At 46.5% G+C, this 19,048-nt stretch overlaps 1 protein-coding gene across 1 annotated transcript in view; it reads right to left on the minus strand.

Annotated features, from left to right (window-relative positions):
- NUP93 (nucleoporin 93) overlaps positions 1 to 19,048 on the minus strand; it is a 76,302-nt gene that overhangs the window by 55,830 nt on the left and 1,424 nt on the right. The window contains exons 2-3 of the mRNA XM_077931838.1: positions 9,967 to 10,174; positions 8,693 to 8,810 (exon numbers count right to left, since the gene is read on the minus strand). Of these exons, the coding sequence (XP_077787964.1) occupies positions 8,693 to 8,810; positions 9,967 to 10,145 (297 nt within the window). The 5' untranslated portion in view covers positions 10,146 to 10,174. The remainder of the gene's footprint in view (positions 1 to 8,692; positions 8,811 to 9,966; positions 10,175 to 19,048) is intronic.

Here is a 19,048-nt window from a genome sequence, read left to right on the forward strand (position 1 = left end):
GTTGCCATGAAGTCCATGAACTCCTGAGCTAGATCTGAGGCATCCCCACTATGGATGCTGAAGTCACCCTAAAACACAGTTCTTGTTTCCTCTAACATCACACCCAATTCAACCTTGGCCAGCACAGTCAGGGAGGCTGATTAGCAGTAGGGTGGACGGTAACAACTACAGAATCACTAGCCAGTCTCTTTGGCCCAACACCAGATGCAAGCTTGAATACATGGGCAACCAGAGTGGAGTCAAAGTTAGCCCACCCACCTCCCACACCCAGGTCTCAGTAATACACTAAGCCAACCTCCTCACCCTCAACAGAATTGTGGATCAGCCCGGTTCTGTTATGCACTGACCGGGCATTCAGAAGTAGAACCACTAGACTGTTGGGGACAGTGGCAAAGCATCCATTGTTACCAGCAAGAGGATATCAGGCACAAGCACCTATCACAAGGTGAAGGGCTGCGAACCTGGCTTCAGAAAGGCAGCATGAGGGCAATGCCCCAGAGCCATCCTGTCACATTCCATTCTCAAAGCTTAAGTACTTGCTAAGCTTTGGGAAGGAGGCACAAGGGTTCCAGAGTCCTTGTGCTTCCTTCCCAATGTCAGCTAAACTCACAATCACATTTTTGCACAGGTGTGGGAGGGGAGGAGGAACAAATAAATGGAGAGTTGGTTCCTTCCTTCCCCACCCACCTGTGAAAAGCTGTGACTGCATAAGTAAAGTAAGTTACCTATACTCGATATGATTTTTTAAAAAGGTACTTTTTTAACAGCTAAAAAGTAGAATGGATTCCTTGCAGATTTAACCACAGGGAAATAACCCAAAGCGTACAGCTCAGTATAACAGATTTTGCATAATGCCATTAAGCCTGTCATCTTACTGGCAATTCTGAAGCCAAAGATTTAAAAGCTGAAGAGATTGTGGATTCACCGTAACACTAAAGGAGCCCCAGTAAACATCACTGTGCCTATTATTACAAATGCATTTCACATTTATGGGATGTGTCATCCTTAATTCCAGGCAGATTAAGTGGGAATTGCACTGAGCACAGACTAATACCTGAAATGTAGCAGTGATGTCAATACAAAATCAAATGAAATATTGCATGAGAAAAAACAGCTGCTTGAGAACAGGACCTCTTTGTTCTGCACTTTGGGCTGTTTTCCCCACACTAGTTCTGAGATATGCATCTTAGATGTTTTAAAAGTACAGTTAAAGCATAATGTGCGAAGGCAACGGGCATGAGTTTGCACACACCCACCCCTTAGGCTATGTTAGAATATGATGTTATAACTAGGGTTTAGTGTGATGAGGTGGAGCCATAGCCAGTCTTGGACTTATGCATTCCCTCTTCTTCCTCTGGCACAACCACATGCTTCTGCTTTCATTTTCAATTAACTGCTGTCATATGAAACCCCAAACTGTGGTTAATTTTCACTATGATTTGCTGAAATGAGAAAATCTCATTAAATATGGTTTGAAGTTCATGTGTTTCAACAAACCATAGCTAAGTTTAACCATAGTCTATCCAGTTTGAACCATCACAGCCACCTGTAGTTAATCGAAAATGAAAATTAAAGCTTCTAACCTCCTCCTGTACCCACAACCAGAGGAAGACAGAGGAGGATGTAAGCCCAAGATCACTGTGATTTACATTCAGCACATAAGGCTCCAAGGAGGCCTCGGAACATTGCTGCTGCCGCTCTGCCGTGAGTTTGTGGGGAGGACTGCTCCCCCCTGAAGCCCATTCTCCATCTTGGGCCTGGGGGTGGGCCCCATACTCCACCTCAGCATATAAGGCTCCAAGGAGGCCTCGGAACATTGCTGCTGCCGCTCTGCCGGTGAGTCTTGGGGAGGACCGCTCCCCCCTGAAGCCCATTCTCCATCTTGGGCCTGGGGGCGGGCCCCATACTCCACCTCAGCATATAAGGCTCCAAGGAGGCCTCGGAACATTGCTGCTGCCGCTCTGCCGGTGAGTCTTGGGGAGGACCGCTCCCCCCTGAAGCCCATTCTCCATCTTGGGCCTGGGGGTGGGCCCCATACTCCACCTCAGCACAAAAGGCTCCAAGGAGGCCTCGGAACATTGCTGCTGCCGCTCTGCCGGTGAGTCTTGGGGAGGACCGCTCCCCCCTGAAGCCCATTCTCCATCTTGGGCCTGGGGGCGGGCCCCATACTCCACCTCAGCACATAAGGCTCCAAGGAGGCCTCGGAACATTGCTGCTGCCGCTCTGCCGTGAGTTTGTGGGGAGGACTGCTCCCCCCTGAAGCCCATTCTCCATCTTGGGCCTGGGGGTGGGCCCCATACTCCACCTCAGCATATAAGGCTCCAAGGAGGCCTCGGAACATTGCTGCTGCCGCTCTGCCGGTGAGTCTTGGGGAGGACTGCTCCCCCCTGAAGCCCATTCTCCATCTTGGGCCTGGGGGCGGGCCCCATACTCCACCTCAGCATATAAGGCTCCAAGGAGGCCTCGGAACATTGCTGCTGCCGCTCTGCCGGTGAGTCTTGGGGAGGACCGCTCCCCCCTGAAGCCCATTCTCCATCTTGGGCCTGGGGGCGGGCCCCATACTCCACCTCAGCACATAAGGCTCCAAGGAGGCCTCGGAACATTGCTGCTGCCGCTCTGCCGTGAGTTTGTGGGGAGGACTGCTCCCCCCTGAAGCCCATTCTCCATCTTGGGCCTGGGGGTGGGCCCCATACTCCACCTCAGCACATAAGGCTCCAAGGAGGCCTCGGAACATTGCTGCTGCCGCTCTGCCGGTGAGTCTTGGGGAGGACCGCTCCCCCCTGAAGCCCATTCTCCATCTTGGGCCTGGGGGCGGGCCCCATACTCCACCTCAGCACATAAGGCTCCAAGGAGGCCTCGGAACATTGCTGCTGCCGCTCTGCCGTGAGTTTGTGGGGAGGACTGCTCCCCCCTGAAGCCCATTCTCCATCTTGGGCCTGGGGGTGGGCCCCATACTCCACCTCAGCACATAAGGCTCCAAGGAGGCCTCGGAACATTGCTGCTGCCGCTCTGCCGGTGAGTCTTGGGGAGGACCGCTCCCCCCTGAAGCCCATTCTCCATCTTGGGCCTGGGGGCGGGCCCCATACTCCACCTCAGCACATAAGGCTCCAAGGAGGCCTCGGAACATTGCTGCTGTCGCTCTGCCGTGAACATTGTGGTGGGCCCACACCCACCACCGCCACAACTTTGGGGACACTGGTGGTGCTGCTGCAGCAGATTTTTAAAATGTTTTTATATATTTTAAAGTGTTGTAAAGGTGTTTTTACTTTTTATTTTGTTGTACCACCATAAACGGTGGTTTTATCCATGTATTTTTATTTTGTTTTGTTTTATTTTGGGTTGGGGTGGGCTGGTTGTTGAGTGGGGTGGGGATTGGTTTTGTTCTGGTGTAATTGTTTCTGTTTGTTTGCTTTTATATTTTGTAAATGGAGGCGAATATGAGGCTTGGGATTCCTACTGTGGAGGGGCGAGGGAGGTATGGCGGTGGGGGCAGATGTTATAGGCGAAGGGGATCGAGATACGGATATGCTCGTACCCCTTCCAATCTGCGCCCCATCCCGAGATACGAGGGTAGGGTGAGCAAGGATTACTCACCTCCGTCACTGGTGTTGTGCAATGCCAGGTCTATAGGCAACAAAACCGCCACCCTGCGAGATTTCTTCATCTCTCAGGGGGTCGACCTGGCTTGTGTGACGGAGACCTGGGTGCGCGAAGGGGATACTGTTACCTTACGAGAGATGGCGCCCCCGGGTTTCTCCGTCCTCCACCAGTCGCGGACTGTGGGCCGGGGGGGAGGGGTGGCATTATTAATCCGGGAAGATTGTTCTTTCAGGGCTCTACCATCGCCATCGATCCCCGGCATTGAATGTGTTGGCCTAGTGTGGGGCTCCGAGGTGAGCTTGGCTGTCTGGCTGGTGTACCGGTCACCTAGCGCACCAGCAGCCACCCTGTCAGGCCTGCTGGAGGCGGTGGCCGGCTGGGCCTTGGAGTTCCCTAACCTATTGGTATTGGGGGACTTCAACATCCATGCTGATGCCACTCCCTCCTCACAAGCTCTGGACCTGGTGTCTTCCATGGCGACACTAGGGCTCTCCCAGTTTGTTTCGGGCCCCACACATCAAGCAGGCCACACGCTGGATTTGATCTTTGGCGTCGGTATAGACGTGATCATGTTTCCTTCGATGAAGGTGCCATGGTCTGATCACTACGCTCTGAAAGCCAGGATTGACGTTCCACCCCCACCCTGCTTGGGTGGCGAGCCGATTTGGGCTCGCCCGCGGAGGCTGATGGACCCTGATAGATTCCGTCAAGCCTTGCGGGACCTTGCTCCCCCTGGCGACTCATTGACTGAGCTTGTTGAGGGCTGGAATACCCAGCTCCTGGCAGCCATCAATGAGATCGCACCTAAGCGCCCTCTGCGACCCCGCAGAAACCGGGCTCCCTGGTTTACCGAGGAGCTCCGGAAAATGAAGCGGGACCTCAGACGGCTAGAGCGAGTATGGCGGGGTGCCCGTGACGGAGCTTCAAGAACATCTTATAGAGTTTTTATGAAAACCTATGAGATGGCAGTGAAGGCCGCTAAGAAGTCCTACTTCTCGGCCTCCATTGCATCCGCTAGCTCTCGCCCGGCGCAATTATTTAGTATAATTCGGTCTTTAACGTCCCTCGAAGGACAGCCAAATTTAAATAACAATTGGACACACAGCTGTGAGGCATTTGCGAGCTTTTTTGCGGAGAAGGTCCTGTTGCTCCGCCATGACCTCCCCGCCAATTTCGATACAATAAAGGAACTGGAGGCCCCTCGACTGTCCTCGGGTCCAGTATTGGACCACTTTGACCGGATATCCCCAGCCGATGTGGACAGACTCCTCCGAGCTGGAAAGCCCACCACTTGTCCTCTCGACCCGTGCCCGTCCTGGCTGATTAGAGCGTGTCCAGACGAGGTGCGGGCCCCCCTGGGGGATATCATCAATTTGTCCCTTGGCACCGGGACATTCCCAGGGGAACTGAAGGAGGCAGTGGTGCGCCCGCTTTTAAAGAAAACATCATTAGATCCCTTAGATCTATCCAATTACCGCCCGGTTTCGAATCTTCCATTCCTGGGTAAGGTGATTGAGAGAGCGGTTGCGGAACAGCTTGGTAGGTTTCTGGATGAAACATCGGCTCTGGATCCATTCCAGTCCGGCTTCCGCACTGGTCATGGGACCGAGACGGCTCTGGTCGCCTTAACAGATGATCTCCGTAGGCAGCTGGATCGAGGCGGGTCGGGGCTGCTGATTCTTCTAGACCTGTCAGCAGCCTTCGACATGGTCGATCACGAACTCCTGGACCACCGCCTTGCCGACGTGGGGATCCAGGGCACAGCCCTTCAATGGCTGCGCTCGTTTCTCTCTGGTCGGGGACAGAGGGTGGCGCTTGGGGGGGAATTGTCATCCCGCCACTCCTTGGTGTGTGGAGTGCCTCAGGGTGCGATTCTCTCCCCGATGCTTTTTAACATCTTTATGCGCCCCCTTGCCCAGCTTGTCCGGAGTTTTGGGCTGGGCTGCCATCAGTATGCTGATGACACCCAACTCTATCTGTTGATGGATGGCCACCCTGACTCGGCCCCAGACACACTGATCAGATGCTTGGAAGCTGTGGCTGGATGGTTACGTGGGAGCCGGTTGAAGTTAAATCCTTCGAAGACAGAGGTCCTCTGGCTGGGACGGGACGATATGAGATTGAGGGGGCAACTCCCTTCTCTTGCGGGGGTGCAATTAGTGCCAGCACCGTCCGTTAAGAGTTTGGGTGTAATCTTCGATACCTCCCTCTCCATGGAGGCGCAGATTGCAGCTATAACAAAGGCGGCATTTTTTCATCTCCGCCAAGCTAAGCAGTTGGCTCCTTACCTCTCTCGCCCTGACCTAGCCACTGTGATCCACGCGACGGTCACCTCCAGACTGGATTATTGTAACTCGCTCTACGTGGGGCTGCCCTTGAGACTGACCCAGAAACTCCAGCGGGTGCAGAATGCCGCAGCGAGACTCCTTACGGGGTCTTCGCTGCGAGATCACATTCATCCGGTGCTATACCAGCTGCACTGGCTCCCGGTGGAGTACAGGATCAGGTTTAAGGTGCTGGTTTTAACCTTTAAAGCCCTATACGGCCTAGGACCCTCGTACCTACGGGACCGCCTCTCCTGGTATGCCCCACAGAGGAACTTACGGTCTTCAAATAAAAACATCTTGAAGGTCCCAGGCCACAGAGAGGTTAGGCTGGCCTCAACTAGAGCCAGAGCTTTTTCGACTGCGGCTCCAACCTGGTGGAACGCTCTGTCGCAAGAGACAAGGGCCCTGCAGGACTTGACATCTTTTCGCAGGGCCTGTAAGACAGAGCTGTTCCACCAGGCCTTTGGTCAGGGCGCAGCCTGACTCCCTCCTTTGGTAATCTCTACAAAGCTTTAGTCTATGGTTACCATCAATTTGTATTTTAATTAATTTTTAGAATGTATTTATAATGTTGTACTGTTTTAGTGTTGTTAGCCGCCCTGAGCCCGGCTTCGGCTGGGGAGGGCGGGATATAAATAAAATTTATTATTATTATTATTATTATTCACTGGGAGGTAGGACCAGCTGCAGCTTTCTCCCAAGTCTTCAACTGGTGGAAAGAGTCAATCACTCTTTATCATGTGAAAAGGCAATTAGGCTTCTTCCTCACCTTATGATGACATGCCTTTCAACAAACCCAACATCCAACCATTTTCTGTCATGGTGGAAGAATAAATTTAGGGGTATGGAATTTCTCTGAAGGCCTGGTCCTAATTTAATTACAACATCTGACTGCAAGTGGTCCTCTATCTACTGCTCAGATTTAAGATTGTTGGGGTAGGTCAGCGATTTAAACAAGACCAGAAAACAACAAAAATAGATCAAAAGAATAGAATTTTATTTGTAAGGAAATTTATTCCCTAACAAAGGGTAAAGGTTAAGCAGTTACAGATCAACGCTAAGCAAGCTGACGTGCCTTCCTGATTGATGGGACCCCACTCCAATCATGGAATGAAAATCCTATTTTGATCAAAACCTACTAAATTCTTGGTCAGCTCCTCCTCCGTGATCTACACAAATCATGACATAACCTTCAATATCTGATTGGTTAGGGCCTTCAAATGGATTTAGTATTATCATTTTAGTAATAAGGGCTCAGGCTCAGGTTGTTTGTTGCTGAAGCAACACCAGAACTTTGTGTTCCTCTAGCACAGCCTGAATCCTGCCTTTCCTCAGAGCAGTGCAATAGGAAGGAAGCCATGTGTTCTCCCTTAAGGACTCTCCTGTTTTTTTTTAAAACCATATTGGGAGGGTCCAAAGGAACCCCAGTGGTTCACTGGATGCTGCACCTCATGAGCTCAAGAGTAACCTATGAAGGCATGCCTACCTTCAGTGCTACACTGTCTGCCTTCAAAATGGATATGAAAATGAAGTCCCTCCAAAATACAAAGACTCATCCACCCAAGAAAAAACTCACCCCACTCTCAAGTGACAGGAATCTACTACAAGATTCCTCATCAATTACTCTAATGGGAGCCATTTCCGAAACTACCCTCTTTTTGTATCAGCCATCTAAGTTTATTACTGCTAAATAATTCACATAATTAACCAAGATGCAATTTGGCATGCCTCTCCCCAATCAACAGTAAAAAAAATATGGTTTAAGAAACAAGTTCAGATCAGCAAGACACTCAATTGATTAACAGAAGAGGGCAGGGAGGCTGATGGGCTAAGACCTTGGGCCAAATAATACTACTGAGCCATTCAAAGCACAAATTTTATAGACATCCATTCTGGCTAAAGCCTTGATTGAAAGGAAAACAGAAGTTTACAAGGATGTAGTAGTTGAAGTTCTGTCTGCCTTTATTTGAAAGTCTGGAATCCTAATGAATCTGCCAGTGCCACCCACTACAACACAATGGGGTGGTGTGGTGGGGAGATGAAGAGGCAGCTGATTCAGTAAAGAAAGGAATAATGTTGAAAAGAGGACAGATTGTACTTACACTTCAAATTCAGTACAAGAAAACCCAAATTCTGTACTGAAAATAGATTGTGCATCAGTATTATCTACAATCACTTGAAGCTGCTCACCAGAGATTTAGATAAGAGTCTCCCCGCTCCCCAGCCTTACCTGGGGAATCTGGGGGCTGAACCTGAGACCTTACGCGCACAAAGCATGAGCTCTACCACTGAGCTACAGCTCTTTCCCTAAAGAGAAAACAGATGCAACAAGGGAGGCAAACACAGAATTCTGCCTTCTGGGATTGGTGGCTTTTTGCAAAGATGGGTCTTGAATGCAGCACATAGTTCATGCTGATGAAATCATACCAACTTCAGGGAAGTTTAAGCAACCTATGTGCAAAATCATTTTTCCAACCTGACTGTCTCATACTAAAACTTTTGATCCTAATATTTAAAGCATGAATATTTGAAACATGTAGATATTGAAGGTAGAATTTGTCATCACTGAAGGAGGGGAGGTAAGAAAAGAACTCTGGGAAATTCACAATTAACTTCACAGAACATATCCCTATTTATCCTAGTACTTAAAAGTGTTGCAATCAGTACAGCTCAAACACTTGCTTCCCCCAAAAGCTGGCAGTAACCCATTACTGTTCACTGCTAATTCTGATACTGTTCACACATCATTACACAAAGACCCTTACCTGTATATCTGTGTCCTTTACAGGCTCTAGAGGCTCAAATGTTGTTACAGCACTAAGACTCTCCAACCGCTGGGAGATGTGGGAGATGTCAAGACCTCTGGACCCAAGGAGAACTGATCTATAAGAGACATGAAAAGGCAGGGGGATGAGACTACAAATACTTTCACAGTGACAGAGGAAGGACCCCAAAATTATGCACTTGCTCCTTCAGGGAGAGTAGCAACGCCATCCAGGGCAGGCAACTTACTGACTTCCAGGCACACTCACAGAGCCTCCATCTTCCCAGGATTCAGACTCAGTTTATTAGTCTTCACCCAGCCCACCACTGCATCTAGACACTGGTTCAAGGCCTTTTCAGCCACTCCCAGTTCAGATGTTACAAAGAAACAGAGTTGGGTATCATTGGTGTACTGATGAGACTTTGCTCAAAAACTCCTGATCGTTTGAGGAACTGGACGTGGGAAAGAAATTCATTTCCTTCATGGACACAAATCACACCATGTATTGAATTGCTGGAGCAACTTTGTATTTGTATCTGTGTCCGCAAAGCCTACAAGCTGTATGTATTTATCAACATCCAAAACTGCATCACTGAAGCTTTATCTTCTGCAGAAGTAAGCTAGTTTGGACCTTAAGCTGCCTCTGTGTGGTGACTGGAACTGGGGGCAACTTCCACTACATGGGCATCTCACCTCAGACTCCCAACACTAATGACCACTCCCAACAGCTTCATGTAAGTGTTAAATGGCATCAGAGACAATATAGTGCTCTGCAGCACCTGTAGGTCAAAAGCAAAGGGCTGAGAAGCAATAATCCAATGCTACTTTTTGCCCCTGGAGATACAACTGGACCCACTGTGAAACAGTGCCCCTGATACCCATCTCTTGTAGACAGTCCAGGAGGATACCACTGTCAATAGGATTTACTAAGAGAAACAGGTTCACAATCTCCCCTCTCAATAGAGGTCATCCACCAGGGTAATCAAGGAAGATTCATTCCTGAACCCAGGTTGGAATGGGTACAGATAATAATCCACCCTTCCTCCCCAAATGGTGTCTAGGACAGCCCACAATAAAATTACATAAAAGCAATTTAAAAATACATCATAACACATTCCACAGAGAATATAAAAAGAATGACCTGCAGTGCAACCCTAAGCACATCGCTCAGAATTCAGTCCCAAGGGGTTCATTGGGGTTTACTCCCTAGTTAGGTCTGCTGCTATAAGCATATTACCAACACGACCAAAAGCTTCAAGCAAACCAGGAACTTACGCCTTGACATCTGCCGTCTCCTGGGAAGTGCGGGTCAGTGTCCGGGAGCGCAGGCGCTCTCCTGCTTGCTGGATCTCTTGGAGGTTGCGTTCGACATGAGGAAGCTCAGCGATGCCCTCTGTTTCTGCTGCAAGCTGCTCTGCCTGCTGCAGGAGCTCCCCAAACCCTTCCCCATCCATTTGGGAGGCTGCTCGCTGTGTGGACTGACCTGAGGGAAATGGGTATGAAAAGGCACCTCAGAAAGAATGGAATGTACAATCATGGCAACCTGAAAAGGCTACTGACAACGTCAGCCTCCAATTAACCCGTGTGAAAAAAATAATAGACTGAAGCTTGCTGTGGTCAGTTTTATGGATAAAAGCAAAATATTTGCCAGTCTATCACCTACACATCACTTGAGCATAAAGAGGTAACCGTAAAGACTGTAAAATTTCTAGTGACTGTCATTAAAAGAAAGGTCTCAGTGATGGTCTCAGAGGTTTAAATTGTATAATTTTTAATTTGATTCAGCAATTTATGGGCTTGTAATGGCTGGTGGCTTATAGAAATTTCTATCTATCACTGGAGAGGTGGTATGGTAAGCTCATCGCACAAAAGGCATTGTTACTCAACTCCAACAAAGGGTTAACTGCAAGGATAGCTTAGCATCCATACTACAAGAAATGTACAGAACAGGGGTAGCATAGGTAAGTCTTTCTTACCAATCCTGCCATGATTTGTTTTTTCCATGTAAAAATGAAATCTGAATGTAAGCTTATTAAAGCCTTCACTTATCATCTTAGGTAACTTTAAGAGGAACTAGAAAAAATGATGGCTGATAAGGCTATCAATGCCATGATGGCTGTATCCTACTTCCAGACCTGGAAGAAGAGTAGCATGGGAACAACAGCAGGAGAGCACTAGAACCCTCCTGTATTGCTTGTGGGCTTTTCAAAGGGCCAGATAAAGGCCTCATTTGGGTCCCCAGGCTTGTGCTAAAGCAAGAAAGGGAGAGCCAGGAACCAACACTGCTCTACCACAAAGGCTTAGTTGCACAGCTATGTCATCTGAAAGACCTGGAAGCAATGGACACCAGGGACACTGCCATGAAAGTGACACAGGCTGACTGCCACAGACCACAAAGATAACTATGACGTGTGAGCCAAGCAGTCTCTGCTTCTAAATTTAAGCTCTGATCACTGGCTCACAAAGTGGCCTCAGTTACAGATGGGTAGCCGTGTTGGTCTGCCATAGTCAAAGTGGCCTCAGACAATATTATGGGGATATTGATTATTATTTTTATTATCTTAATACATGCCTATCTTACAGGGCTGTTATAAGGATGAGTCAGCTAAACATGAAGTTAGAGTATTTTGAATTAAGTGTTATATAAGTTATTTGTATTATTATGACCAAAAGGCCCTGAAGCATCAGTGCTACTCCCCTTTCCTTGAAAGCTCCTCAAGTTCATGTCTCTGAAATTTGTTTGTTGACAATTTATATTCTGCTTAGTGACAATTGTCTCTAAGCTGTGTACAGCAAGTTTAACAAATAAAATAGAAACAAACTCAGATAAAAACTAACTATAAATAGAAATATCATGTGGTCTTTCAAATGAGCTAGTCTTAAAACAAATCACAGAAGTGGGATCTGATCATTAAAATTTAAGCTTTGATCCCATGGGTGCTTTGCACTTTCTTCTATATATTTCAAGCTTAAGGTCCAGGAAAAAGCTAGAAATCTAGAAAATATTGCTGTAGAGAAGGGCCGTGCTTTGGGCCCTGCTCCTGAAGTTCCAGACCTCCTATTGAAGCCAGCTCAGTGTTGTAGCTGAAACCCTTGCAGATTTCAGAGGAAAGACTTACCAGCAGCAGCTGGCAGGAATCTGATATCCTAATCACAGTTATCTTCCAGAAAACCCACAAGGGGCTCCCATCCGACATTAACACTTTTCACATGTATTCCCGCGTAGGAGTCATTTCAAAGAACTCTCAGGGAGGAATGAGTTATGCCAAAACAGGCTGCAATCTGTTAAGTGCTTTAAAAGCCAGAATTTATAAAGCTTGATTTTCACTGTGCCAACCCCACTCCATAGTCTTACTTTTCACTTCTGTTTGCATTGATCTGCCTGTGGTAGTTTATTTCTCTTCCTATGTGAAGTTTGTTGATCTGTTCGATCTAACCTGAGTCAGCCCATCCTCCACTCTGTTTAAGGCAACAGTTCACTACAGTGGTACCTCGCAAGACGAATGCCTCACAAGACAGAAAACTCGCAAGACGAAAGGGTTTTTTGAGCTGCTTCGCAAGACAATTTTCCCTATGGGCTTGCTTCGCAAGACGGAAACGTCTTGCAAGTTTGTTTCCTTTTTCTTAACACTGTTAATACAGTTGCGACTTGACTTCGAGGAGCAACTCATAGCACGCGGTGTGGTAGCCTATTTTGAGGTTTTTGAAGACTTTGGTGATTTTTGAAGCTTTTCCAAAACTTTTCCGACACCGTGCTTCGCAAGACGAAAAGAATCGCAAGACGACAAAACTCGCGGAACGAATTAATTTTGTCTTGCGAGGCACCACTGTATTAGGGTAGAAAAAGAAGCAATACTTGAAGGTTCAGACAAACTGATAATAGGTATCAGTAATAAGATGGGGTGGAAATCTATCTTAGCCTAAGGGCTGCAATTCCCTCATGGGCAAATTTCTAGGTGTCACATGCCTCTGCTGGGCAGGGCCCTACAGGAAAGTAGGCACAGGAACACATATGATTATACCCTTTGCATAGTAGGCTATGTTCAGTTAGAGGTTTCTATGCACACTTCCATTTCTCCATCCAGGCAATCAAAAGTCATTATTACACTTCCAGAATAAAAAAAAAAAAAAAAAGGATTTGAGGAGTGTATGGAACAGGGCTGATCAGAGGACTGTAGCCTAGGGAGAGGTGTGTGGCCTGAGCAAAGCCCCAGTGCCCAGTGAAAGAGACCTGGAGGGCTGCCTTTGGCTTCTGGGTCTAAGGTCCCCCACCCCTGATACAAATAAAGCCACTTCCCCTCATGCCATGACACTTAAGGGTGACCAAGAAGCAGAATCCAGGATAGAGCTATGTAGGTAAGAACAGGCTTCAGTGGCTGGGGTCTAGAAGGGTCTAGAATATGCTTGTCCCTACAGGGAAGTGTGCACCCTGGAACCCAAGGCGCAGAGAGCGTATATGCCTTTTCCCTAGGTATGGCCTACCCATCCTTACAAGGTTTTGTTCCTGAAGAAGAAAAGCTAATCCCAGAATTCATGCAAATGCCAAAAAATGCAAATAATCAGGCTGGCTCCAGACAATGGAGACCATGTGAACCTCCCCTATTGCCAGGCCCTGGGCTCTTTGCTAACGTAAATGGCCATCAGACTTCAATAATCCAATAAATAGCGCAGGCGGTGGCCATGGAAGCCAGGGAGAGAGCCAGGTCACAGAGAAAAGGCAATTTCATGCCCTGCAATGCAGTACAGGATGTCGCCTCAGCATCTCCTTGCAAGCTGCTTCCCCTTTGGCAGAGAATGACTGTGCACCGCTGACAGAAAAGCCTCTGCTGGCAGACAGTGACCGAAGCAGTTGCCCTCCCACCCAGTTAAGGCTGCCACTGCCGGTTCCAGAAGGTGCAGCAGTGCGTCTGGTACTGACAGAAGGAACAGCACACGCTCCACTTTGATCCGGTTCACTTCTCTTTTTCATTAACTACATCGTCGGTAAGACGACACCAAGAGCACCAGCAAACTTCTGCGACGACAATGAAGCCAATAAGTATGTAAAGCAAAGCACACTCCATGGGCTGCTTCCGATGATGCATTTCCCTGCTCTCGCTTTTGAATGGCACACAGGGAAGCAACCATAAATCAGTATAAAACACACATGCAAATCTGTAAAAATGCTGGAATGATCCTGAGAATATTGCTAGATTTAACCCACATCTGGCCTTTCTTCTATCCAAACAGGAAGAGTGGGGTGGGAAGGGCAGAAGGTAGAGAAAATTGGAGTGAGGATCAGGCATCTCTCAAACCAACCTCACTGAAAATTATTAGAAATGTAAAAAGGTACTGTTACATTTATTTTAAAATAACATAGTACTTTTAAACTGAACTGTGCAAAAAGCATGGGTAACGCTAGCTGACATCAGTGGATCACAAAATGTGATTCAGAACCTGGGTTAGCCTAGACCAGCCATCCCCAAACTGATGCTGTCCTGATCTTTGGACTACAACTCCCATCAGCCCTAGCCAGCAGAGTTATGCTGGCCAAGACTGATGGGAACCCTAGTGCAAAATGTCAGCAGCATACCTACAAAGGCTGGTATTTGTACCAAGGAAAGCTTGTCCCACAAATCTCCAGATAAAACTGCATTTGAATCAAAGCCTTGGCATTCTTTACATTTTCTAAAAGTGAAGGTTTTAATAAAAGCCTTAAAAACAATATAATAAACATCCCTGTAACTGGAGCCTCTTTATACATCTCTGTTCCACAGCACCAAATTATGAGTCAGGAACTAAACTACAGGTGTAGGAAGCCTATAGAAACCTAGCATTCAGCACTACCCTAGCAGGGAAGCTTGAAAGGGTAAAAAGAAAACTCTGATATACTGTACATAGTTCCACACAATATAAATCTAGCTAGTGAGAGAGTCAGATTTGATTTTAAAATGGTAGGTTTAAAAACAAATAGAAAGCTCAGTTTTCCTAGGTTAAAATGGTTAAGCAGTTTTGTATGTGAAAATTTCAGCTCTCAGTTCATCTTAAAAACAGCTAAAACAAGTCTCATTCATAAAAGCTGGAATTCAAGCTACACCTTAAAACCTTGGCAAAAAAAAAAAAAGTAAAAGCAGACAGTAATGGATGCTAGGAAAGAATTTAAAAAAACACATTGCTAAATACTGGGGGAAGGACATCCTGTTTCATTGAAGCAAAATGGGAAAGTGCTGCCTCAGCTGAAGCCTCCCTTATATGCCTTGGATTTTGCAATCTGTGGGGAGTGAATTCAGGAGGCAAGGTCCAACAATAGAAGGCTATGTCTGATTATGGCGAATTTTGAATGAAAACAGCAGCAGGGGCAGGGATGGGGGCGAGATACTTAAGTGCTCTTGTTTTTCAATGGCTATTTAGCCCTGGACCAGCCAAGAAATAGGGGGCTTTCTTCCCAAATGACAGGATTCAATATTTTCCAGACCATTGGTGCACAGAAGTTATAGCCTTTACATGGATAGAATTTTACTGCATTCAAGGGACTGCAGTCAGACTCTTAATGTGGTTGCTCAGTATGGAAAGCAATAGCACAGTCATGAGCGAAATGATGCCAGAATCATCACATCTGGCTGAGGAAAAAGCAACAACTGAGACCCCAAAGAGGTGGATCTGGCAGAAGGTAGTAAACTAAGTTCTCTGAATCAAATAGTTGTCCAAAAGCCAGGTAGAGCAAAACTCATCAAAATCAAGATTGAAGATCTGTCAATAGTTCCTGCTGCATTAAGCCAATATCTGTGCTCTGAAACAACAACCTCCATTAAAATGAAACTATAATGTTTGGAAAACAGAACAGAGAAATAGCCAACTTCTAACAGAAAAATAACCAGTCTACAATTTATCACTTGGTGAAACTTAAGAACATAAGGGCCTACATATTAGGCCAACATCCTGTTCTGACAGTGGTCAGAAATATCAAGCAGTGCCTGAGGGCAACACCACTCTCCCCTGCTGAGCTTTCCAGCAACTGCACATGGCTGGATTGGTCAATTAAATGGAATGCTGGGCCATTCATTTTCCTCTAGGTGGTCAATGCAACTCTTGCCAATATACAATGTGTGTGCATATGTGTGTGCACACAGCTCATTCACATTGATTATGTATCCATTTATAAAGGGCTCTTGTTCCAGAATAGGAAGTTTTTTCAACCCAAGGGCCACATTCCCTTCGGGGGTCATATGTGGGGGGGGGGGAGTAGGGCCAGAGGCAAAAGTAGGCACAGCAATGAACATAAAATTAAACCTTTGTACAGTACACTAGTTTCTGCACACACACTAACACCCCACTCTGTATCCTCCACACAAGTATGCAAGAGGCATTATCCGAGTTCAATGACACATTCCAGTCCGGCAAAAACACTCAAGCTGGTGAGAGGTGTGGCCTGGGCAGAATCCTAAAGGAAGTCTGGAAGGTAGCAGCCTGGGGTTCTCCACTGCTGCTACAGCACTTTTTTCAGTGACAGATTGAAAGTAGAAGTTTCTGGCTTGACTGCAGTAGAGTAGGAGGTCCCCCAGGGCTGGCTAAGGCAGAGAATGAGGCCTGTGCTTGCTTCTCCAACACTGCTGTCTGCTTCTCAGCTATGCAGCCTACAACTATACCTGCATTGCAGACGGGTTTTCACTTGCTACTCCAGTTGGCCTCTCTCATACCTCTGATAAGTTGCAGCACACTGGACCAAAAGGTTAGTCTCTAATTCTAAACCATTTTTTAGTCCCTCTTCTATTCCTTCTCCCTGATTCCCATCCACTTCAAATCAAGGTTGTTGCCACCAGCTGATCCTTCTTCAGCTTGATTCCTTATCCTGGAAGAGGCTTACACAGAGTCTCTCTCCTCCTCCACCCTTTTTTTAATAAAGCAACTGACAATCACTATGCTGGAGAATCATTACTCAAGCAAATACAAAAAGGATTTTTGGTCGCTAGGCAGGGAAACAGAGTTTCTTTCCTTTGCATCCACTAAGAACTAAAGGCAACAAAATTTAGTTCTCTCTCACACACACACAACTCCACATACATGCCAGATAGTCTCCTGTTACTTTGCCTGCATAGGTAGAGTAAAAGTGTGATATGGAAATTGTGCCTGGGTGTTACCTGTTCAGTGTTCATGCCACAGCCATACCAAAAGGTGTTGCGGACCCAAGCAAGAGACAAGACAATATATTTGTGTGCCATTCCCCAAGTCCCACTCATTTAAACAATGTTGAGGAGGCATTCCTGGTGGATTGCATATTAAAAGGTAAGCTCCATCTTGAAGAAAATAAAACTGGAGCACAAAATTAGAGAAGATGCATGCTGATAGGCTGTCTTCAAGATTAACCACTCTAAAATGACTGAGAAGGAAAAGAGAATGTATAATGAGAGATTCAGGAGAAGTCCTCAGGAACATTTCACAAAGCCCAGACAATTTAGGATTCATACAGAGACTCCATTCCATTACGATAGCTCTAGCCCTGCAATGCAGGTTCACTTGATAAAACACATACAACACCAATGGACAATGCGCATTTGCAATGTAAAACAATCATGTGTAGTAAAGAAAATGACATTGTGCTATTTCAATGCACAGCCCACTCTGCAGACAGGGACAAAACAAGTCACATTGCTTTGTACACAATTTCCAGTTAATAACTCTGTTGCTGAACATCAAGAACTTCCCATATTGCGATAGTTGGGTTCACACCAATCCTATAGTCTGCTTTTAGTGGTGCATTTAAAATTCCTCCTCTAAGTCCAAGAGAGTTCAGACACATCCAGCTCTAAAAAGAGTGCTAAAAGCATTCCAATTAATAGTGCAAGATTCAACACTACATGTCACACACACACACAGGCATGCCTCTGGGGTGCTCCAGCACAACACTGCAAAATAATTTTTTATGCCCACTAACTAGTGCAAGATTTCATAGCTGCAACGTCACTTCTGTGTCAAGGACCTTTGTGAGATTCGTTGCAAGAAAGGAACAGGACTAATCATTTTGGCAGGGTAGTTTCCGTGCTGTTTTCATGCTATGTTAACTAGTTAGTAATGAAGAGTAATGCAGCTTTACATAATCCTGCTGAAAAGCAGGATGTGCAATGTTCAGGCTTTTCTAAAGAAAGTAGTAGACATCTTGAAAAATAAAGGTGCATAGTTTGGGACTTCTGGGCAAAACCACCTTCTGAATACCAAGGAAGTAGCTGTGGCCAGAGGACGTTTGCCCAGTTTAGGCTGGTGCACCAACTATGTTCATTTCTGTATCTAGCCACGGTAGCATGTCTTGGTTACATAAAGACTGTACTTACTGTAATGTACTACATGAGGCTACCTATGAAGAGAACCTCTGGAAGCTTTAACTGGTCCACAGTGTGGCTTGGGATGCTCATGAATGTGGGAAAATATTGTGGTCACTTAAGGACAACTGCTCTAGTTAGCAATACATTTCCAGGTGCAATTAAAATTCTGGAGATTACCTTTATAAACCCCAAATGGCTTGGAGTCCAGGGAACCTAAAGGAATTCCTTCTCCCATACACAAGATGGAGAGGCACTACTCTATGTCATGACGCAGGGTGATGCTATGTCCGTTGACACATGCAAGAGGGCCTTTTCTATGGCTGCATTCCAGCTGTGGAGATTTTCCTGTGTGGCATTCAGCTGCCCCCTCACTTTTGACTTTCCACCACTTTCTGCAGATTTGCTCAGAAGAAAGTCCCACTATGCTCAATGGGCTTTATTCCTCCACTGTACACAGAGCTTTGACACTACCCAGCAACAACAACCAGAAGCCTGCTATAGCGAGGCAAGGATCTAAATTGTATTATCTCAGAGAGCTAAAACAAAGAAGAGTCTTATGGCAGTTTAATGACTAACAAATTTATTATGATAAACAGCAGTGTAACAAAGTAGCTAAGAGACTTGAGTTGTAAACTCTTCATTGAGCAGCTGTAGGCAACACATTCCCTCAGTCTCATCCTCATATATGTTCATATCCTTGTTTCTGAGAGTGCAAGTCTGGATGTTCATATAAAGAGGTAGGTCTGTAAGTCCATATCCCTGTTTCCTGTCCTTATGGATTCTAGACGGCTAGCTCAATGACATATGTTTTTGCATATGCTAACCAAAAATATGGGGGCCCCTATGGAGACAAGTTTGCTAGCTCTGCCGGCTGTCATTCTCCAAATTGTGCAGAGTGCAATCTGTGGAATAGTGGTGGAAGGCAGTGCTAACAGGACTGTCCCTGGAGCTCCTCCCCACCACTTAATTAACATTAACTCATTAACACATTAACTCATTAACACATGGTTGGATGGTGTTTTCGAGGTTACCAGCATGAGTCTGACCAAACTGCGGAAAGT

Source organism: Podarcis muralis, chromosome 7, assembly GCF_964188315.1.
Source record: "Podarcis muralis chromosome 7, rPodMur119.hap1.1, whole genome shotgun sequence".
NCBI lineage: Eukaryota > Metazoa > Chordata > Lepidosauria > Squamata > Lacertidae > Podarcis > Podarcis muralis.